General features: G+C 37.7%; 2 protein-coding genes across 4 annotated transcripts in view; one reads left to right on the top strand and one right to left on the bottom strand.

The window, feature by feature from the left end:
- LOC131431310 (protein kinase C and casein kinase substrate in neurons protein 1) overlaps positions 1 to 15,348 on the bottom strand; it is a 96,112-nt gene extending 80,764 nt beyond the window's left edge. For 2 of the 3 annotated variants that reach the window (XM_058596937.1, XM_058596939.1), the window contains exon 1: positions 14,397 to 15,348. The gene's annotated coding sequence lies outside the window, so the exon portion shown is untranslated. The remainder of the gene's footprint in view (positions 1 to 14,396) is intronic. The other variant, XM_058596938.1, reaches the window with a different exon arrangement.
- A 5,598-nt stretch (positions 15,349 to 20,946) lies between these two features.
- LOC131429318 (uncharacterized protein K02A2.6-like) lies at positions 20,947 to 25,056 on the top strand. Its single transcript, XM_058593383.1, has one exon. It carries the CDS (start codon positions 20,947 to 20,949, stop codon positions 25,054 to 25,056), a length of 4,110 nt encoding a protein of 1,369 aa, XP_058449366.1.

Below are 25,056 nucleotides of genomic sequence, written 5' to 3'. Positions count from 1 at the left end.
GACACGTTATTCCATGTGGAACGTATCTCGAGCGTAAAGAAAGATTCAAACACACTGACTAAGATTTGCGAAACAGAAGTGCAAAAATGTATAATCCTCTTATTCGACAGATTCTTATTCCATTGATGGTTTTGACTCTGTGCCCATTTATCTCCATATGTGTGTGACTCTACTTCAGTAACATGCACATAGAAATCATAATTCGTATAATTTCATATACTTGTCTTTCAACCAGTTATACCAAGTGGGTGCCATAAATTGCTGGAATTGTGCTTCCCACAACCGAGAAGAAAGCAAAGAAGTGACGATCTCAACAAGCGGGTTTGGAACAGCTCCTGACTACCAGATGTGTGTTGTCGCGGACTGTTGGTTGTTTACTTAGCTTGAGAACTTTCCATTACCATATCCCGATTATGCAATCTGGGCCCTGGAATCCGTTGTTGTTTATGCTAGGGTTATTTTGAAAAGGAAATTTACTATTCAACAGTATCGGCTGCCTACCAACAGAACTCCCAAGTTATATGCATTACTGTAATTAAAAAAAAACAATTCCAGATCATAATATAGACCAACCTTACTTTAGAAAATTGAAGGAAAATGATTAAATGCAACACAATAAACGATGGTAAACAACTAGGGGCGCTCGTTCGCAAATATGAAGCTCCCGAACCGGAACAGAAATCATGACATAAGTTAGAAAGCAATTCATAGGACACTGGTCTTATAAGTCAGTTGCCGAATGTTCGAGCCCTGGCCTGGAAGAATTCTTATGTCGTTTTCGCTTGAGAAAACTGAAACTGACCCAGGGTAGTTTCATCAAACAAACACTTTTCACGAAACTGTGTTGAATTCGCACTTAGCAACGAGGATTTGAGCAAACCTGATATAAAAACCAGGTTCGAAACTGACTCGATTTTCGGTTCAACAACGTTGAAACTAGGTTCGAAACTAGCTTCAAACAAACGGTTTGACAGCAGTTAGAGTGGAAACTGGGTTAGGTTTGCCATCAAGCGAAAACGACATTAGTGTCAGTAGAATCGTAGCATCAGCCATGCAATGGTTCTGTAAGCTTAGAATCAAAAGCAGAATGTCAAATTAGACCAAAGGATTATGTGATACCAAGGCTTTGCTATGGATTTTGATGACAAAACTGAAAAATCATACGCGATTTGATAGTATGGAAAGCACTGGCATTAGTGAGCTTTTTTCACGGTTAATTTTGAACTAAAATCCTGCATCCTCTAAAGATGTGATGAAAACACACCTCAAAGGGTAATCTCATAAATCCATTTTTTTTATCGTTCATCCGGTTACGACATTTCGAAGAGACATCTTAAATGATTCTCTTTGTCGTCTTGGTAATTGGAATAATTGGGAACTCATGCTAACGTTTGAAGATAGTACGATTATAATTACTAGAAAACAAGTGGGGAAACGATTTGAAAAATAAAAATAAAATTTAAAAAAATAGTAAATAATTGAACTTGTAAGCCCTTGTTGCAAAACTCTAACATATATTTTAGTTAAATATTCTTCACACTAGCAACATTTTGCTCCTCCGACGAACGATCCAAAGGGTCAAAATCCGGAGTTTAATGAGACAACGATCTAACTAAACTTTAGAAGCATAGAATTTTACAACATTTCTGTAGCAGTTTTGTATATACCTATTTCGTCCAAAAAGTTGGCTTTTGAATCCTTTGCGTTTGAAAGCAAATAAATGCCAGATCTGCTAGGATTTCTAATTATCAGTTAAATAAAGAGAATTTGATCAGTGTACTCCCAACAAGGCTTCCGCCGCCCTTTAAGCTCTAAACTTTCAGTCATTCAATCCCTGAACGCAACAAAACTTCGCAAATTTTTTATTTATCTAAGGATCGTGTTAATGAAATAACATGAAAGCATGTTATTGCACCTTATTCATCTTCTGTTTTCATCTAATTCAATCTGTTTTCAATCAAGTCTAAACTTTACAAGCCCATTGTGAGCTTTAATGAACGGAAGAATACGCTCTTTTCACGCTCTTTTTCTTCTTCATCCAAATCTAGTCTTGTTCGCTAAAAAAAACTTGGGGTTTGACCGCATCTGCAAATACCTCGTCTAATCATAAGCACTTTTGCTAGTTCATCGCAACAATGAATTTAGACGCTCCACACGGTCGATTTTTATCATTTCAACGACCGCGTAATTTTTTAATCTGACTATGTCAGAATTTAGATGTGGGTATAGAAAAATTAGGTTTAGTTTTCGGATGACATCATGTACAACTTCTCTGCAAGAAAATGTCGAAATGTTCAGCACTAGAAAAGCAAACAATTCCTCTGGTGCTCTGTTACCCTGTTAACTTGAACAATACTTTAATGGGCATTTTGGCATACTTGGAAAGGAAATGATTTTACTTGAGACAGATCAACGATATACACATTTTGTTTTGATTGCGTGATAAGTTCATCTTTTAATTGAGTTGAACAAATCTTACGTGAAATATTTTAACCTGTTAGCCTTGGTATTACATTCCTGTAGCGGAATTTGACCTTCTGTTTCAACAGACTTCGCAGCCGATTCAGAGTGTACAGAACCATTGCATGGCTGGTGCTACGATTCTACTGACACTACGAATCCTTCCAGGTCGGGGCTCGAACATACGACAACTGGTTTGTAAGACCAAACTGTGCTGTTATTAAATTAAATGGTTTCTGGAAAATATTCCTTTTTCTACTATTTGTAGATGCATGTCATAAACTTAGCACAAGTAGTTTTTTATAGATTGTTATGTAATTCTTAGGGCGTCAAAAGACATCTTATTGTAGAAATAGGTATTCTATTTGAACAGATCTATATTCAACATAAGCTGGAGGAAAATGCTATCGCTAAATTATTTGAACAACTATCTTAAGAAAATCAAAAAATAATTGGAAAATCATTAAACTTGGTGATTAGGTTCCGGTTAAAACTGAAAGGATTCTTTTAACACCTCTCGGTAGAAGTAAAAATTCTGAAATTCTTTAAAGTATGCACGAAATTTTCTGGTGAAGATTTCCTGCAATCGAATGTAATTTTTAGTTGTTAATTAGAGAAACACGTACATGACTTAGGATTCTTGTAAAACTACGGCTCAAAATCACGACGACGACTGACACTGGTTATTGCTTATGATTGTTCCAAAACATGTTAAATACTGTAAACGAAACAAGCTACTTGTAAATATATTCCGAGAAGTACATATGCAGATTTTAACATTTCCTCGAAAACTCTTGCAAAGCATAAATAGTTTTTCCTCTATTAATTACATCTGACAATATTGTATGCATAAAAATCACAAACCGAGCTATTATGGTAGTATGAATTAATAAAAAATGTGATCACATTATTTTCCCAGGAAATTAATTTTCAAAAAACCTGTTTTAATCCACCCAGTGGTGCAATGATGCTTTTCTCATATCAATCATACTATCATATATATCAGGTGTACAACTTTGGTTCCGCCTTTTTTCCGATAGATGACTGTACCGGCTGAGGCTAGTTAAAATACATAGATGATAATGCCTTTAAAGTGAGTGTGTACAGTGCCTAACGAATTGTCATCGCCGGTTCAGTGACAGTTGTTCTTGTTTTCGTATTATTCCTGCTCGAAAATGTCTGTTTAAAGACTGTCCCAGAAAGTATGAACGCACTTTGATTCCGCTGTAAATAATTCACAAGTGTTAGATATTCAAATTTTATTCGATATACTGATAATATTAGACTACAACAACAGAATATTATTCTCAACATTTGCTACTTAGCTATTGTAGACTAGTTGGCGTACCTTCTTGCGAACGTTCCTCATTAAATTCCGTACAGACTTCTTGGCGACAAGTTTTGACACTTTTTTCAAATCTTTTTCGAACTGTTGAATGGTTTCGGCTGCCGAGACATGTTTCCTAAGATGTGCCTTCGTTAATGCCCAAAATTCCTCAATTGGTCGAAGTTGTGGGCAATTTGGTGGATTCATGTCTTTTGGGACGAAAGTGACATTTTTGGTAGTATACCATTCTACCGTTGATTTCGAGTAGTGGCAAGAAGCAAGATCTAGCCAGAAGACAACAGGATCCTTGTGGCTTCGAATCATGGGTAGAAGTCGTTTTTTTAAACATTTCTTGATGTTTATTTCGCTGTTAATTGAAGCAATGCACAGTGAGGAAAAAAGACCAAAAACGCGACTTTGCTCAATAATTTTATAAAAACATGAGCTAATATTTTCAAAATTACTATTTCTTATGCAAATTTTTCTGTAGAATCGATTTATGATGGTTAGAAGACCCACAAAATTCACTATCATGCCCGTTTTGCTTCAATTTCTCTTTTTTCTGACTTTACTTTGAAAACTAACTGTGAAACTCAGGAAAAAAATCAATTCCACCAATCGGAAGGTATTCCTGACATGCTCATAAGTTGGATAAATGGATTGTTTTTAATAAGATTGACCGCAAACAACTGTATTTCGTTTTACCCCCAGTCATCTTCTTCCGTGAATTTACAGAAAAAAAAGTTCTACTGTTCGGTGTTTGAACCAATTTTGGTTAAACAAGACAGTTCTATGTTTCGCATATAACCTCAAATAATAATTTACAGATAGTGTTCATGATCGCATGCTTCGTGCTACATCGTTTTACCCCAATTTTCCGACAAATATAATGTTATGATGAATTCAGATTTACAATCCCGAAGCAGATCCAATATGACCAACACTGGTTCATATTACGTGCAAAACATCTATGATCCAATTAAACACAATGAGAATGACAGTACTAGCCTGTTTAACCCGTTTTACCCCAATTTATTTCATAAGTCGTATTTCTGGTTAAAGTTTTTTTCGCATACCGAAAACAGGCTGATTGCGCTTGATGAAAATCGATTGAAATTACGAAGAAAGACCTGAAAATATATAAATTATCTTTTAACTGAGAAAGTTCAACCAGAAATACGACTTATGAAATAAATTGGGGTAAAACGGTATAACAAGATTCGTGCGGCCATTGAATTCATTTGTAATCCTATTTTCCGGTCTTTCTTCGTAATATCAATCGATTTTCATCAACCGCAATCAGCCTGCTTGCGTTATGCGAGAGAAAGTTTAACCAGAAATACGACTTTTGATATAAATTGGGGTAAAACGGGTTAAACAGGCTAGTACTGTCATTCCCATTGTGTTTAATTGGATCACAGATGTTTTGCACGTATTATGAACCAATATTGATAGATCGCATTGGATCTGCTTTTGGATTGTAGATCATATTTCAACTGAATATTATAACTAGAAAATAAATGGGGTAAAACGGTGCAACGAGTTTTCTGCTGTCAATAAAACTACATGCAATCGATTAGTTAGACTTTTGGCATTAAAAATGCCTTACTCTTCACTATATGGGGCCGGGTGTCAATTAAAAGATTCAAAAATAGTCGCGTAAGCTTTTTGTGTCATAATTTTGAACGTTAATAACTCGGTCATTTGTTGATGGATTGTTATAATTTAACAACCAATCGATTCGGAAACTTTTAACTTAAATATGTATGACGACGTCGTTTCAGTATTTCAATAGCATACTATTGAAAAAATGGTTGGAATCGACCTATGTTTTCATCCACCAATCCCTGTTGCACAAAATGACGTCAACTTCTTGTTCGGCATAGGAGGCTTTGCGTCATACATAAAAACCACCGTATCGTTATGCGTAGTATGAAGAGAAATCTATAAATATAGGCTGCACCATATTTCTTTGCCTAGTTGATGTTTGACTGTGAATGAACAAGTAGCTCGTCCAGTGAGCTGATGACTGGATTGTATATGCGTTCACTTGCTGGATTGTCGCTTTTGCATTATGTGTTGGTGAAATTTCCTGTTGTCTGTACAACACCGTGTTCGCTTGAGTATCTCATATATCATCTAGCTATTGAAGAACCGAATCAGCGTGGTTCCCGATTCTTTTGAAATATCCCATGTATTTAGCAAATTTTTGGTCGATTTTACCCTTAAAAATGCCTTAAACTTAGCTTCCCGAGGCTGGGTGTCAATTTAGACATGCAAAACTAATCGCGTAACATTTTTCTGTCATAATTTTGAACGCTTATAACTCAGTCATTTGTTGATGGATTTATTTAATTCAACAACCAATCGATTCTAAAACATTTTACTTAAACTTAGGAGATAACGTCATTTGAATATTTCAATTGCATACCATTGAAAAATTGGTTTGAATTGAGTATTTTATTTTGGTTCTCTGGTAACCATCAGGCCAATTTAGAATTATCGGCGATAGATTTTTTGGATCTAATTTGCAGCGCTCGATGATTTGTTAATGGATTTTTATAATTTGAATGATTCAAAAACTTCAATATTGTAAGCTTAAAAATGTTTTAATTTGTCGACGGATCGGTTTGCATACTCAAATCTCCATTCCCATACGAACAAAACGGTGGCGCGAAAATGGATTCAGTATAAAGTGGCGTTATGATCATAATCATAGATACTTCTTTTTCATTATATGTTACTGAACAAGTTGTTGTCCCACCAGGAATTAAACGCTTCAAAAGATTCAAAATTAAATTCTGGAACTTATCTAAAAGCGGCCTCCTCGGTTTAGTAGTATAAATAAGTTCCACAGGCTCACATATATAGTACAATTAGATGCAATATCATATAGTATCAAAGATAAACTCAAGGTAAGTTCACCTGCGATTTTACATGTATTGTTTCAATAGGAACCCTCGTAGAATTTGGTTAACCGCCAGTTTCAGTTCAATTATTATTTTCTTCAAAACAATAAGCGTCTGATGTCTACACGCGTTGTAACTATGACAATGTTCATTCATGTGTTAATAACATCATGTTACAATATGAACAAAATTTCGGAATTTTGTTGCGTATCCGTTCCATATATTCCTAATGTGCCAAAGCGAAAATCAATGTAAGCAAGTAACTATTTTATGTGGACTGTTTCACATATTTTCTTCCTCGCATTGTTGCCATATTATTCACCGACACTTTCCGAAGATTATCGACGATTTTGAAGGATTAATAAAATTACACCATTACTGAGATTACTGGTACAACATTCTCTTGGATCGATTAACTGTTTATAAAATTAATAAGTCCACCCAGTGAACGACCATTATTAGGTTAAAACTGGGGGTAAATAAACGATATAAATCAAATCAAATTAATAAGTTTGTACGTTTCTCAAAAAATATCATCATAAAATAAAATAGTTTCATTTGTTCAGGTTTAAATCTTTAGGTTGCTTGTATCTAAAATTGAGCTTTCAAGTAACTTTGAAGTGTAGTGAAGTTTAGTGCATCATCATCATTGTCATCTTTATTTTTGTATTTATTATGAAGACCCTAGAAACGTTTCATTTTTAATGTTATTGTGCTCGGTCGTGTCTTGAATACAACCTTCTAATTTTTTACATCGGAAACACTCTATTCGCTCTTCTGCAAGTTCTTCGGTTTCATGTTATATAGTTAAGCTTGAATACAATGCAGTATAAAAAGGGAGCTTGGGGTAATACATGGAATCGATTTTACTGACCATTTTACACCAAAAAAGTGCTTTGTGGTCCGCTGTATCATGCCTCCAAAAAAATCGTCGCGTTTTTGGTCCATTTTTCCCCACTGTGCAGTGGTGATGAAGGGTTTCGAAATCTTACCGCAGCTACAAATTGCTTGCCAGACCATAGTTTTCTTACCAAATTTTTCGACTTCAATCAATGCCTCGGATTTGTAATCGAGTTTCATGTAGATTTCGTCGTCCATGTTTATGCAGTTCAAATTTCCAGCAAGAATCGTATTGTACAGCTTTCGTACCCTCGGCCTGATCGATGCTTCTTGTTTCGGACTACGTTTTGGTTGTTTCTGCTTCTTATAGGTTCGAAGATTCAAACGTTCTTTATCACAAAGAACATTTGACTTCGAAGTGCCCACTTTTTTGGCCACATCCCGAACTGAAACCGCTTTCAGTATACGTTTATCCAACTGAGGGTTAGCAGTTTTGTGACTCAAAATTAGAATAACATTGAGTTTCTTGATGAAATTTAAACTTACTTTATTTTATTTTCTTGCCAAGAAACAGATTTGTTTCTGAAGTTAATGAAACATTCAATTCACCATTTTTCTCGTATTTTATTATTCATTATTGTCATCTAGGATTGTCATTGCATTACCATATACAACAATGAATTTAGTCAAATATTGCAAGTCAAACGTCGAATCGAAAAGAGAGAATCACTTCTAAACGTTCATAGCGACGTCGTCGTCGTCGTCGCCATTTCTTCTGTTTCCACTGCCCCGAATCGCTCGATGCCTGACGGTGACCAGAGTTCGAACTGGTACCAATAAACGAGATGATGAAAATAAACAAATTGGAAAGCATTCGTTTGCCGCATCGGTCGTGATTTCACAACGGAGGGTAGTAAGGTGCGCGGACACTAAAGAAAAACAGGTTATCGTTAAAAAATCCGATCGGCCGAATCAAGTGTGTGCCGGCGGTGGTGCGCAGTTTTTTTCGTACCCTTCCGGATCGCCCGTTTCTACTCTTTCGCCGATTGCCGTGTCACAAGATTCCGGAGAGATGTCCGAAAGCCGGTTTTTTTATACAACAAACCTATACAAGAATAAGAATGAAAAAAACTAACGGAATCTACAATTCGAATCCACGCCACATCTCCCCGGAGGCTATGGATGGCGGCACGACTGGATCCGAATGTCTTACCAACTTAGGGATGGAGATTTTGGCTATCGAAGAGAGAGAAGAGGATGGAATTTTTTGCCCGACGTGGCTACCACCAAGCGATCCGATTTCTTAGGCTGTTTGTGTTAGGGAGCAACTCACCGGAAAAGGAATGTCGTTTTGAATCGAACGCAACTCAGGGCTCACGTGGGACGTCTAACAAAACAAGATCAAAGCCCATCGTACTAGTGATAAGAGTAAAATTCTCGACAACCGACAGCTGAATTGCTTTTGACTGCGGTATGTAACCCTTCTTATCTGTATGTGCGTGCAATACCTGCTATATGGTGCACACTAATTCGAAAGGACACCGGTTTTAATTGTTTGCTTCTTACCTACGTACTACCATCATCGGCTATCACGAATTGAATAGCAATGAAACGGCACTGAGTTTCGCATACCAGCGATAAAAAAAAGCATTAGAAGTGTGACTTCATCACCTACGATTGTAACTTTTTATCGTTTTTTATAGATACGATGGGTACGCCTGGAAACGATAGTATCAAAGTCAGATCAATTAACACGTTGGTTGTCGCGTTGCTGAAATGCTGAATGTGCGCCGCGAAATTGTCTCTTCAAATCTCGTCAAATAAAACCAAGACAAAACACAAACATACATCTGGTAGTAAAATTTCACCCGATGATCAAAATGCAGAATTAAAGCACCCAAACTGAGAATAAAACAAAAAAAAAACAAGTTTGCATCCGTCTTTGGATCTCCTATAATCCATGCAATAAAATTGAATGAAAATGAGCGAGTCGTCGGCGGAAAGAATTTAGAAATTATGTGATGATAACCTGTTTTTTTAATCAGGCTTTCTAAACAGTCGAATCGTTTTGCTAAGATCAAAAAACGAATACACATCTATCGTTTGGTGGCACACGGGACAAGATAGCAAAATGTCTTCCGCCGTGCTTTCGCATTTTAGAAACACCTATGTTTTCAATGCCCGGATAGTAGGGTACTGCACACAGTTTCACATCTGTTTGGATCACGGATTATTTTTTTTCAAGTTCTGAGTTTTGAACAAGCTTATGACAATTTCCAGTGTGGTGGAAGGAGAGGCGAATTTCATCTGTAGTTATATGGGAGATTGGAAGCCACGGTTAGAATGTGTGAATGTCGAAAGATGATACCTCACTAGTCATGTTCAACTCGGTAGATTATTATAATGAATGACATCATTCAAAGCAGCCATCGAGCATCCACGATTTGTGACTAGAGTTATCGCGTGATAGCGCGCTAGTCTAGAGATAAACCGATTGTTTGCGTAATTGACTATGGTTCTTCTCGATAAAAAAATCTATAAGACTTGTTCGCGACAAAATCTGGACAGATTAAATTGGGAATAAACCAAATTTCTGTGCAGACTTCCCTGCAACAGATTTAGCTTCTTTTGTCCAACATTTTCGAAGTTTTTCTTTAGTTGTAGCTTGTTGTTTATATTGAGAGATTTACAGATTGCGGTAATGGGTTTGATAGGTCGCAACTCCGGGCTGGACTCCATTCGTTTGATACCATTCCCAAACATCCCAAACATGAAGTAGTGATAAGGTGCCAAATCAGGCCAGAATAGCGAGGGATCGTTATTGCTGCGTAGGAACGGTAACAATCGCTTCTTTAGGCATTGTTCACGGTTCTTTTTTCCAGTAGTGATGGAGCTTTGGCTTGTTCGACCACAGCTGCATATTATCCACCAAACCAAATATTTTTTGGGAAACTTGGCCTTTTTCTTCGTCCTGAAACACATTGCAGCACATAAGTTTCATCGTCCATTATCACGCAGGACAACTTCATCAAATATTCACGATACAGCTTGCGAACCCGGCTTTTAGCCGTCACATTCTGTTTATCATTACGGTTCGACACAGTTTTCACCTTGAACGCCTTCATACCTTGCTGGTACTTGGAAATATACCCGAAAGTTTGAAACATTTTTATTTTTCTAGCCACAGTACGTACCGAAAAACCTTGCCTCTTCTGCAACATTTGCTTCACCATCACGTCCTTCTGGTGGTTCCTAAGATCTATTTTTGTTCCGCTCCCAGCCTTCCTGGCTGTTGTCAAACGTGTATCGAAACATTCAAGAACATTATGGACAGTGCTTACAGGAAAACCAAACTTTTTTGCAAGTTTCCTTACTGACATATCCGGATTTTCATAGCGACCGCAGAAAATTGCTTTTCGCGTTTGTTCTTCTTTCGACACCATCTTCGATCTAAAAGCTTGTAGTATCAACAAACATTGATTTTACAAAATGAGCAGTCTGCGAAATATTCCAAGGGCAGTGTTTGAAGTATTTCCACAGATGTTAGGGGTGTTCAGATTTTGCCGCGAGCAAGCCTTATTTAACCTTATAGAATAATTCTACAAAACTTTTTCGTCCACGAACTAGACATAATTTTATAGTTTCTGTGATATTACTGTCACCGTTACGATACTAGTTTTCATGAAATAATCGCTTTTAAACTTCAAAGCCTCAAGTTCTAGTGCTCCAATAATTAGCAAATTTTGAAAATATATTTTCGAAGGTATATTCTTTCATAATTATGCCAAATAAAAATTCACGTTTTTTCATGTTTTCATCCCATGTTCCTATTGAAATTGTTTTCGAAATAGCGAAGATTTACTCGGACTAAGCGATCTTCCGGAAGTCGGTTCAGCCTTTCAGCTTCACCGATGACAGCCATTTTTGTAAAATGCAAAAGCAGTTTCATTCACTGTCGTTCATCCTACATCACTGTCAACTGCTGACCATAGAGGTAGTCGAAAAAAAGCAAGGTTGCGGAGAAAACGAGGACGGATATTGATATTAACTTCGTAGAGCAAATCGGGGCAGTTAATCTCATTGTTCAAAACATCTACTATTATGTGCAACTTCCCGTCGTACTTGTAGCGTATCGTGACTAATTAGTAACCCGTGACTTTCTTAGCTTGGTGGTTGGTGAAGATTTTTTCACAATAGGCGACGAGAAGTGAAGCGAATGTCTCGGCCTTGAGTCGATTCGATTTTATGAACACCGCATGCACATAACTGTCCCATATCCTATCGAGTTTCCTTTATACATGGGAGTATTAAACTTGCAACGACAGCGTAGGTAATGAGGATTCCGAACGACAGCACAGAACTCGTCTATACAGTAGTTCACATACATCCTCATTACAAATATCAAACTGCGAGAAGCTTTAGAAGCGATATAGCTAATGTGTACCTTAAATCTGAGTTGCTAGTTGAAGGTAATTCCATAATTATTTCGATTTAAACTATTTACATTAATAAATGCTGGAAGAACATAACTCCCATATACAATTCGACTCAGTTCGTCGAGATAAGCTAATGCGTGTGTGACAAATACCGTTTTCCGCTAAACCGTTTTCTACAAACTCAGATCGGTTCAGCCATCTACGAGAAAAATGAGTTGCATTATTTTAATTTCGTTTCACATCCTGTGGTTCCGCAATCAGAAGTCGGATCCAAACGTAATTCAGGAACCTTGTTTGGGATTATACTACTTTTCATATGAATTCATATGAAAAGTAGTAGTATGAATTCATATGAAAAGTAGTATAATCCCAAACAAGGTTCCTGAATTACGTTTGGATCCGACTTCTGATTGCGGAACCACAGGATGTGAAACGAAATTAAAATAATGCAACTCATTTTTCTCGTAGATGGCTGAACCGATCTAAGATTCAAATGAAATCTAAGGACCATCTATGATTCAAATGAGAGGTCTTAAAATCCTATAAAACATTTACTTTTTAGTCAGATCCGACTTCCGGTTTAGGAGACAGAAGGTGATAAGTATAAAAATGCCCATTTCACATAAATTAATCAGGTTTATCGGGTTGGCAGATTTGGATAGTCGATTACCAAATAAATTCATTTCAGTTTAAACGGTATTCAGTTTTCGATTCGGAAGGTATTCAAAAATTTAATTCGCACTGCAATTTCACACTAATGACGATAATGACGAAAAACTCTAAAGTGGAACTTACTTCGACATCTCATGAAATGTTGTCACACTTTAAGATTGAAGTTCGATACGACTTGCAGTTTCGACATTACAGGGTAATGAGTGATTGATATATCAATTTGCTGTTTAAAACAACGATAATTAAAATAATGTCATGAGAACTAAAACATCGAAGGAACTGAGAGAAAGCAATGGATGTCTGAGAAAGTACCAAGCATTCTGCAATGCAATATAAGAGAGAGCTACATTTAACATGCAACTAAACTACTAGGTGTACAAGTTTTGGACGATGTTGTCCACGTCATTTGCGACTCCAAAAGGTAACTAAGAGGCATATTCAGAATAAGAAACATATCCATTTCATTGTTACTTTTCTGTGTATTGTGTATTGTTACATTCCTTTTGTCAGACATCAGTGTACATCCTCCTCCATTGAGTAGGGATACATAGGGATATTTGCTATATTAAACCAGTGAAACTGTGAGTGAAACAAAAATTTGGGTATTTTTACTTTTTTTCCCTGTGTGAAGGTTAGAAATTACGGTACAACTGAGGCTTACATGCGGTGCATAACTTTTAATTTAACTCGTGACAAAATATTCAACTGTATTCCTTTCGTTGACAGGCACATAAATAATTTAAATTGAATCAGTTTTACTCTATCAAATACACTCAGTACTATACCGCCCATACTCACATTTCAATCCCATATAGAAAATTTGATTGTTAGAATAAGACAATTTAAAATTTTTATATAATTTTTTTTTGTTTTTTTTCCTTTATGGGTTACTCTGGCCGAGGGGGAAATCTTTATATAATTTTTTTGTTTACTGTTTATACAGTAAATCGCTGAATTTTTGATAATGTTTCACATTTCATTGAGCATGCATACAATTATTATAGCAGTTGTAAAAAGTATAAGAAAAAAATATTCTATTTCGTTTTTTTTCTCGGCTTAAAAAAAGAAAACTCAATCGACAAGCTAATTATTACTATTAACTTATTTGTGGTTTACATCTTGTAAGGTCGACCACCGGAACCGTCAAGCTAACTCAAAATGACGAAAACTCATATGGAACTGCTATGCGAGTATTATTATCCGATAATCAAACATTCAAAATCAGAATTGTACACCAATTCAAGAGCCAAATGAAATTACGAATCGGTAAATTACAATTCCAGAAAGAAAGTATCCTTCATTACAAAATTCTGCCAAACAAACAAATGTGAATCTCAATCGACTTGAGTGACTTGAGCTCAGTTAAAAATAGATGGGAATATTGTTGCAGTGAATTGAGTATGGGTGTACAATATGCCAATACAAGCGTGCCAGGCACACCCACGTTAGACTGTATAAGAAGAGTGATTTTTTTTCGAAAAACTAAAAATGATAGACGAACAACAACATCAGTATCTTGTAGGTATTTAACTTTTTTTTGCTGTCCACTTTCAGTTTGTTTTTACTACCTAAACTACGGCTGTGATGCAAGAAGCGTGACTTTAATTTCTGATTATTTTTTGTTTGTTTCATGCCTTCAGAGATCGCTTACCTACCCTTGCATGTAAATAGCATAACATGTAAGTTAGATAGGTATGTTGCACCCAAGTTCAAGGTTACAACGTGATGGGAAAAATAACAAGAAATTCTTACCTCTGGTTCCGTTTAAAAGTAAATAATCCCTTTCTGAAAGGTTGAGAACACCAGAATTATTTTATGAGAAATATTTAAGTATCCACATGCGGTTCCGCCGAATCCTATAACTGTTTTCACCGAAATTTTCACTAATTGATCACTCTCCGGAATAACACTTGACACTTGAAGAATTATTCACTTTTCGATTTACACTTCTTTCAATAAAGTATTCAATATAATTGTGACATTCCCAATTCGTAATCCGTTTATTTGGTTTATTTCCTTCGGGTTAAACGTCAAAATGGATGACGTTTTAATTGTTTTCGTTCTTCCTTCACTTTGAGGACAAGTTTTATTCGTTGCTGGTGACCCAGCAGCAGCAGCAGGCTTCTGCTCGCACACACATCGAAGGAAATTCCGCGACCACGACGACAGAAATTACTGCTTCTTGTTTGCTGGCTGCCGTTTTCCACTACTGAGCTACCCTACCGGGGAGTGCTTTCAGTTCGTAAAATTGTCTGGTTTTATGTAATTGAATCAACCTCCTTGATTTCGATTATATTGAATAAATTTAATGTATAATGCACTTCTTCTAACTGTATTCAAGTAATATTTTTATCGGCTCCAAATGTAGTCATGCTATTGATCACGAGTTTGATTTAATTAGGTTTGGGCAAATATTCCAACTAGAATATGGCATGTAACATCTCAATTTAGAAGCACAGAACTATATAGCATACTCGGTCACTGTATGCCTTCGAAAGTATTTTTAATTGTGAGAAATTCTCCAAATCTATGTAAAAAATTGCGACTTCGAAAATAATGCACCCACTCTTGACATGGTTCAAATTCCAACACACACTTCTATCGTATTGGTATGAAGAGCTCTAAAACTGAAAAATGAACTCGAAATAAATATCACCACCTTGCGTGGTCAAAACTCCTCTAATCACTGACGGAGAAAACGGTCACTCGAGGAACTTTGCCTCGCCGCGGTTGAAATCAGGTATACTTGCTGACCAGTGATGCCACTTTTTCCTGAGGTCAAATCCGTAGATTTGACTCCAAGTTTAATTATACTCGTACATGCTCCTTTGAGACGAGCTTGCCGTGAACTTACATGGGGAAAACTCACTAAATGTATCTAAAAAATGTTTGGAATGAAAATTAGTACGTATCAAATACAAGTAAACTAATGCATAAAAAACCTACGCAAAATCATCAGCTTGGAATGCTAAGCGATAAAGACAGGCTTCCTTAAAATGAGTACTCAGTGCAGGTAGATGTTTGATAGTTTTTATAATTGAACATACAAAAAAATCTGGATAAATGATGCGACAATATTCAAACATTTTCCTTACATATCTTAGAAAAAAAAGCATTTTTTTTAAGTCATGAAAAATTCGTAGTTTTTAAAGGTCCATCCGTAAATCCGTAGAAATGAAAAAAATCCGTAGATCTGCGGGTAAATCCGCATGGTTGGCATCGCTGTTGCTGACTGACGATGGGTGTTGGCAGTTTGGCACAAACACTAGAACAACCTGCAGCAATAAAGCAGTTTTGACGTTTTATCACCGAAAACATCGAATGCCAAACGCAATCATAAGCTGCCCTTACACGAGACAATATTACTGTCAATACAAGGAGTATTGACAATACTTTTGATCGTGTAATGGAAACTTCATTGGATTGACGAAAATATTGTCAAAAAAATCAAAACTGCTCATCAATCCAACAATACTTTCTCTCCAGAGAGAAACTGTTAAATATGTGCAATAATCTCTTATCTCTATATTTTACAATTCATTTGCAATATTTGAAGCTCCAAACGCTTGATTTTCTCGAAAAATGCGGACTCCAGTTACCAAGTCAATTGGATTGACGGTATTGACAATACTTTGGATTGACAATAATATTGTCACGTGTAAGGGCTGCTATAGAAAATTGTTTAGCTAGGGGTGCAAACTTTTTGTCGAATATATTACTTTTTATCGAATATAGGGTAACAGAGGTATTTTGGCCCACTTTAGGATTGATTTTATTTTGGCCCACTTTGAATAAATATCCACCAAATGTTGTAATATCTTTGAAAAACCCTTCCGCAATGGGTAATTTAATGTGATTAGCTTCAAATTTATGCAATATCGGTTACTTAACATCGATAAAATCCGATAAAATCGATAAAGTTTGTTAGGTGGGCCAAAATATATGAAGTGGCCAAAATACCTCTGTTACCCTATTACTGGGAAAACATTTCTCGGTTGATTTTTCATTAGGGCGTATAAGCAAGTGGCAGTTTATCTTTAATCACTCTTTCTTTCGATTATTGTGATGTGATTAAAAAGTTTTTCTTTGATTTCACTACTCTGTTTGAAAGTCGAAAGTTTCAGGTATCATTTTATGCAAAGAGTTGAGTGATAAACGTGGTAATTAGTGGAAGAGAAAGTAAACAAAGAGAAACTGTCACTTTCTTATACGCCCTAATGAAAAATCAACCGAGATTTATCGAATTTGTTGTTTACTTAGTGACAACAATTCTAGTGTATTCTATAAGCTAGCTAATAGTATGTTCAGTATAGCGCTGATATCAAGTGATATGCAGATACAATTGTTATACGATGACATCATGTTCCATATATTCCACTTCATGGCATTTAACCACCCCCTGCTATGGACGCTGGTTCCTGAAGCCAACGTATTTTGTTTTGGTGGCGTTGTTGTCAACAATATGTTAAGCAACGTTCATACCAATTTGATGCGCACAGGACATAATTATAGAAACTCGGTCTTATACTGAAAATCATAAAATTTTCAATACGGAGCAGAGTAATCGAGAGTCGAAGAATTTTTATCGGCAACCGTTCGGTTATATTATGTTATTGTCTTAGTATATGTTGTAATTTTCTTTGCAAGTTTTTTTCAGTGTCGGAAAATAACCATCGATCTGTCAAAATTAACCATGCTTTCGAGCATCCACATTTTAATCACTCGAGTGTCAAATTTCATCAAAAAGTTAAAATTAACCAAGAAATGGTTCACAGCCTTAATTGTCAAACGATATCATATCGTTCATATGTGAACACTTCGACGTGATATGCATATCATCTCGATATTTCAAGTGATATCAGCGCTAATGTGAACATATTATAATAAGCCACCTGTCAACTTCGACTAAGAAAGAGTAATTACGGATAGGCTCTGTTATCGCTGAGAGTGAACTTTTCAAAGAGGGTAATCACCAAGTAGCAATTCGCATCTAGAAGTGCATTGGGCAGCCCAGCTAAAATGGCCTCTAATATTCGAGCCGGCATACAATGGCTTTTAGGTTTCATTTTTGAATGAGCTTGGACGTCTTTTTTCTGTAGGTAGAACTAGAGTGCCTATAACCAGAGTGACGACATCTCATCCGTAATGCTGGCAACAACTCAAAACGGTTAAGCCGAGAAGATGACAGTTTCGTTCGCTTTGTATTGTATTTGACAGGTCGTTTGCTCGTTTGGAACAAAGATGTCATTCCAAACGAACAGCTGTCGTCACTCTGGTTTAAGGCACTCTAGGTAGAACATGTTGATTTGTTTCAGATAATAATTGAACCGAAACTTCAAATGATACCTAAAAAATCGCAGATGACGCTATCTTGAGTTTAGCTTTGATTGAATCTGGTTGAAGAAAAATAATTGATGTGTGTGTTTGATAAGTCAACTAGTGAATTCAGGCCTTGTTAGATAGACTAACCGACGACACGACCTGCCACTCGTTTATCAAAACTGTATCGTAAATTTAACTACCCCTCAGTAACTGGAAATGTCAAATCGGAAACGCTAGTGATTTTTTTTAAACTGGCAGCACAAGTTGATATATTTATTGATTTTGAATAACAGTCACCATAACCTTGGTTACTGCATATCGAAGGCAAGATGAATGTAAACAAAATAAATTTCAGATCGGTTATTATAGTACGGAACATTTTAATGGATTTATCTGACTCGAGCGGAATGTAAAAATTGAGGAGTATGAGTTAGTCTTTTATGAAGCCAAGTTCAAAATTCAGGTCTTGACTTGAAACCGTTGTGTGAGAAGGAAGACATGGAAATGACCGACAACGAGCTGAGCGAGGCTAGTGCTCTGCGGTACCTGTATAACGTACGGTAAAATGATTTCTTTGTGGTATTCCACTAGTAATCCTCGAATAGTGGCCTATTCGGTGAAATACTGTTTCCACTTCTGCGCAATCAACCGACACAAAACAATTTTGACACCGATATATTACACCGAATCCTACTGCCCAGAAAAGCTAGCAGTTGAAGTGTACGGATGAATCGCTGGAAGCAGATCATTGTCCTCGTTCGTTGGTTTCATCCATAGTTTCGATTAAATTCCGAAAATCGAGTTCATTTAAATGCATTTCTGCTTAATTTGGACAAAGTTTAACACTAATAGAACTATTCCACCGCTTTAAAAACATGTTTATTTGTTTTGGGGTTCCTTGGTAACTAGTCCATAGCAACTTAAACAGTGTTGCTCGAGAAGATTATTTTTATCATTTACAAGGGGTCGCTAGATTTGTGGTAACTGGCGGTGAATCGTTAGCGAACAGTTTTAATGCTGATTTTTCTTCGGAGTGCCTGGTCGTGTCGTCGGACTAACTCTTCTACAGCCGAAAGAATATCGAAGAGTCCCAACATAGAACAACACATACTGCAGTGATTCTGTTATGCGTAAAAAATAGTACATTGATTTTACAGCAGAATCCCTTTGAAAGGAAATTTTTTTTTCAATTATACAATACATTTGTTTTTACTTTTAACAATTAAATTCATTAAATTTGTGGTATTCTGAACAATACGCAAGCTGGTCACATTATTTTTTCCAGTAAAAAATGTACGGAAAAATAGCAGAATTTTAATTGTTACGATACTTCACAATCTATAAATTCTATTGTGAAAAGCACATTCATAATTCATTGAATAGTTTAAAACATTATAATGGAATGTATTTCTCTGGTCACTGCGATGTTTTGGATGGCTTACTTTGATCAGACCCTGTCAGCTTAGAGCGAAATCTATTTTCAGTTCAGCAACACCATCGCACGGCATCACATTCAACATATCATGTCAATTGTATCGGTGCGTAGTGCTGCTATTTTGGCGCGCACAAAATCGACATTTCTCTCCTCTACTTCTATGTACGAGATTCGATGTGGACTCGCCTGAGGACGCCATGTTCACAAAAAGGATGTTTCCAATGATTTGTTCGGGAAATGTGAGAGCTCTTGTTAATATGATGTCTTTGCTTTTATTTAAACTGAATAAATCTATAGTATAAGCACAGACTAACAGAGATGACAGTATGAGTGAATTCTTATAAAAATAATTTTTCGTGATGCACTAGTTCCACCTATATTGTACTGCGCGAACTATTTACTATCTGTACACCCCTTGTGTTATGTAAAAGTTTTTTTACTAGTTGGTTTCCCCTCGATTGTCAACAACGATCAGCTGCTTGCAGGGATGCCTGATTTCATCAAAATATTTGAAAATGAATCGTCACAATAAATTATTGGATTACGTTGATAATATATTTGACTTTTTCGCGATGTTTGAACAAATACAAATTATAATACGGAGTACTTCGACAAATTTTCAAGGACACATTTTGCATCGTGCGGTACACTGTCATGATACACTGTCAGAGTGACAATGTACTTTAACGAGTTTTCTATAAAACTAGCAACACTGAAGGGTAAGAACAAGTTCACCATAGTTACTGTTTATTGTAGTGAAAAATAAACTTGAACTATGTTGTTGTGTATGAGATATGGTTATTCCATATCGGATTTTGTTTTTTTGTCCTCCTTGGTTTTTCAGAAATTTGCTCCTTGGCTTTTCGGAAATTGCTCAGTATTATATGTTAGAATGTCTCGGCACTGTTCACCGAATCGTTATGGTAGCCATCCGTTCTTCACATTGTAAATCACTCCCGTCAGAGGAGTAGGAATTTTTCCAACATCTGCTAATTGCGGGGAACCTTTACGTCATAATACTAATAGAAAATAATTCAATTAATAAGTTTATCCATCATGAAAGAAAAACTGTTGTGTCTGCCACCGTTCGGGCTATAATCAATTTGTCTGGGTCACGCATATATGAGTGACTATTGGGAAAACGCATACACAGCTTGCATTTGTTTCTCTTTTAACTTTTATTTTATCGTGTAGAGCGCTAATCGCTGTTTCCGTGGTACGTATACGAATCGTACCCATGTTCCACACCAAGGCCCGTCTATGAAATAAAGTCCCATCACTGCCAAAAAATATCGCAATTCTTCATTCATCGATTAGCTGGAGTGTATCTGTTATATATTTACCACTTTTGTGATTACCTTTTCTAATGCATCTTGGCGCCTGGCAAAACTTCCCACCTTTACATGCAAACATAGAGATAAATTAACTACGCAATAAAGAGAGACACGAATTATTGTTCCGTAAAAAGTGTACGTTTTATTTGGTGCTAATTCCTCCGGTTACAAATATCGGCCACTGTCTACAACAGTTAAATTGACGACGAGGATGGCGACTGCGAACGGTCCTGAAGATGTTCCGGGTTTTCCTGCTGCTATGCAATCATCATTTACTATCGACTCATTCGACCGACACCGGATGAAATGGTCGAGATGGGTGGAGCGGCTGGAAGGTGCTTTTGTTTTGTTCGGAGTACGGGAGGAATCGAAACGTTACATGCTGCTGCACTTCATGGGAGGTGAAACATACGATATTATATGTGATAAAATAGCTCCACAGAAACCACAAACACTGACGTATGCAGAAATTGTTCGTTTGCTGGAGACTCACTTCAACCCAGAGCCCTTGGAGATACTGGAAAATTTTCGCTTCAAGAGCAGAAAGCAAGGAGATGACCGTCCGGAAGAAACCATCGATGAGTATTTGATAGCATTACGGAAGCTCGCTATCACTTGCAATTTTGGGGAATATCTCAATACGGCCTTGCGAAATCAGTTGGTGTTTGGGTTGAAGGACAGAGCAATACAATCTCGACTGCTGGAAGTTCGTAATTTAACCCTCGACCGAGCTCGAGAAATTTCTGTTTCGATGGAACTGTCATCAAAGGGTGGTAGAGAGATTCAGTCGAAACAAGGTAAACCGGATGTTAATCTGGTGGAATCGTCCAGAAGCGGTACAAAAACGAAGGTAAAAAAATCTAATACAAATGCGAAATGCAATGAAAGCGCCGGGTCGAATAAAAAAGGATGCTATCGTTGCGGGAACACTGCTCATTTCGCAAACAAGTGTCCGCACATTACGACTGTTTGTCACTTCTGCAAAATGAAAGGACACCTACAGAAAGTGTGTCTAAAGGCAAAAAAGGAAAAGAAACCTGAAGCTAACTTACTAGACGATACTGATTCTAATGATAGTCAGTGTACGAATGAAGTTATTACGTTGGATGAAGTGTGCAAGTTGGAGAGAAACGGCAAGTCATACGCCTCCAAATTTTGGTTGGAAATGAATGTCAACAATACTGTCATCCGATTCGAGGTCGATACTGGAGCTCCTGTTACGATTGTTAGTAGGGAGGACAAGAAGAAATATTTTGCTGCCGACAAATTGCTACCGTCAGACTTGGAACTTGTTAGCTTCTGTAATACACGAATCAATATCGACGGAATGCTGAATGTAAGAGCAGAGTACTGCGATAAAGTTTATTCATTGCCGATTTACGTTTCAAATGTGAAGAAACATCCGTTGTTGGGACGCCAGTGGATGCGAGAGATGCAGATTAATCTGAACAATATTGCTTATGCCGGTGTACATACAGTCTGTGCTGCTGCTGTTTTACCGAGTGTTACGCCTGCAGCTGTAAAATCGTTAGTTGAACGATATGCGAATTTGTATGACCCGTCGATTGGAAGAATCCACGGATTATCTGCGAAGCTGGTACTCAAGTCTAATACGAATCCTGTGTACATCAAAGCACGACCAGTACCATTTTCGATACGAAGTGCTGTTGAGGATGAACTTGACTATTTGGAGCAAAATGGTGTGTTGCAGAAAGTAAACCATAGTGCGTGGGCAACGCCCATTGTTCCAGTGATGAAATCTAATAATAAAGTGAGGCTATGCGGCGATTATAAGATCTCGGTCAATCCGAATCTGAAAGTCGACGATCATCCATTGCCGACGATTGAGGAACTCTTTGTCAACGTAGCTGGCGGCAAAAAGTTTACGAAGATCGATTTGAGTCAGGCCTATCTACAACTGGAGGTCGAAAAGGATGATCAAGAGATACTAACCTTGAACACACATAAGGGTTTGTATCGGCCTACACGGTTGATGTATGGAATTGCGGCGGCGCCTGCCATTTGGCAGCGTTTGATGGAACAAGTACTGAATGGGATACCTGGCGTTACGGTTTTCTTGGACGATATACGTGTCACCGGTTCGAATGATACTGAGCATTTACAAAGACTTGAAGAGGTTTTGAAGCGGCTAAGTTCATACAACATGCGAATAAATTTGGACAAATGCCAATTCTTTGCGAACGAAATCGAATACTGTGGATACCTAATCAACAAGGAGGGGATTCATAAAGTCAAAAAGAAAATTGATGCTGTCCAGAACATGCCGGTTCCGGAAAACAAGGATCAAGTACGATCGTTTGTAGGGTTAGTGAACTACTACGGTAGATTCTTTCCGAATCTAAGTACAATGTTATACCCCCTCAACAATCTTCTGAAGAATACTGTGCCTTTTGTCTGGACGAAGCAATGCGAGGAGGCGTTTAACAAGGTTAAGCAAGAAATGCAGTCGGACAAATTTCTGGTTCACTACGATACAACGTTGCCGCTAGTACTGGCTACAGACGCATCGCCATACGGGGTCGGTGCTGTACTAAGCCATATGTACGAGGATGGTTCGGAGAGACCTATCCAATACGCTTCTCAAACACTGAATGCTACACAGCAAGCCTACAAACAAGTCAATCGAGAGGCATACGCGATAATTTTCGGGGTACGCAAATTTTATCAGTACCTGTACGGGAAAAGATTCACGCTGATTACGGATAACGAACCGTTGAAGCAGATCTTTTCTGATACAAAAGGATTGCCAAAGATGTCTGCGCTAAGGATGCAGCATTATGCAACATTCTTACAGTCTTTCAACTACAGCATACAGTTCAGGCCGACGAGTAAGCACTGCAATGCTGATGCGTTTTCGCGATTACCGCTGAAACAACAGGTTCCTAACAATGTAGTGGAAGAATCTGATCTACTTGAAGTCAACATAATCGAGACACTACCGCTGACCATAGAGGAATTATCGAAAGCCACTTCTACGGATCAGAATGTGAAAGTTTTGGTTCAAGGTTTGCGGAGTGGCAGAACCGTTGAACCAAAAGATCGTTTCGGAGTTGATCAAGAAGAGTTTACGCTTCAACAGAACTGTGTCATGCGAGGAATACGAGTCTACGTTCCACCAAGTCTGCGAGGAAAGGTTCTTGCTGAATTACATTCCACGCATTTCGGAACATGCCGACTAAAGTCTCTGGCTCGGGGATACGTTTGGTGGGAAGGAGTCGATAAGGACATAGAGAATATGGTGCGAAATTGTAGTTACTGTCAGTCCACTAGGGCTGAACCCGCCAAAGTACCGACACACTGCTGGGAGGTTGCAAGACAACCGTTCGAGAGAGTTCACGTCGATTTTGCTGGACCGTTCATGAACACCTATTTCATTGTACTGGTAGACGCATATTCAAAATGGCCGGAAGTTCGAATCCTGAATAACATCACAACTGCGACGACTATTCAAATTTGTCGCGAATACTTTGCTACGTACGGAATACCATCTGTTTTAGTCAGCGATCACGGAGTGCAGTTTACATCGGATGAGTTCCAACGTTTCCTCAAAATGAATGGAGTCTACCACAAGATGGGTGCGCCCTATCATCCTGCGACAAATGGGCAAGCTGAACGGTTTATTCAAACCCTTAAGGCAAAACTTAAGAGTCTACGATGCGATAAAACAACGATGCACGCCGAGCTATGCAATATTCTTTTGAGTTACAGGAAAACAGTACATCCTGCGACCGGAAAATCACCATCGGTGATGCTTTTCAACCGACATATTCGTTCTCGTCTTGATTTGATGATTCCAAATACTGCGGCTGTTTCGAGGGACGTTGAAGGAAAAGTTCGTTGTCTTCCTGAGGGGACGAGAGTTGCAGCGCGAGATTATTTGGACAAAACTAAATGGAAGTACGGAGTGGTCACTGAGAAACTTGGTAAGCTGCATTACAATATTGAACTGGACGATGGCCGAACGTGGAAGCGACACATCGACCAGCTGCGAGAGATTGGTCCGAACTTAACTACAAACCGAACCGTGTACGATATAATTGTTCCTGAAGACGACAGTACAGGACCCGAAACCGAAAAACCGGATGCTGCTTCTACGGAGTATGCGACGCCCTGTGTACCTTCATCCAGTAAAGAAATACCTGCTGTACGATCGTTGCCCGTTAAGGATAAGAAGAACCAGGTTGCTGAGAATTACCCTGTATCGAGATCTGTTCTGGAGAATCCTGCTGTACCAATTAACGACCATTCTCCAAGAAGATCGAGTAGAATCATCAGACCACCGAGAAGACTTGATTTGTAA

Source organism: Malaya genurostris, chromosome 2 (genome assembly GCF_030247185.1).
Source record: "Malaya genurostris strain Urasoe2022 chromosome 2, Malgen_1.1, whole genome shotgun sequence".
NCBI lineage: Eukaryota > Metazoa > Arthropoda > Insecta > Diptera > Culicidae > Malaya > Malaya genurostris.
The sequence above is the reverse complement of the archived record's forward strand: the minus strand, read 5'-3'. Positions and strand labels throughout refer to the sequence as shown.

What these genes read in the sequence shown, in the direction of transcription:
- LOC131429318 (XM_058593383.1), top strand. Translation starts at nt 20,947, where the DNA reads ATGGCGACTGCGAACGGTCCTGAAGATGTTCCGGGTTTTCCTGCTGCT.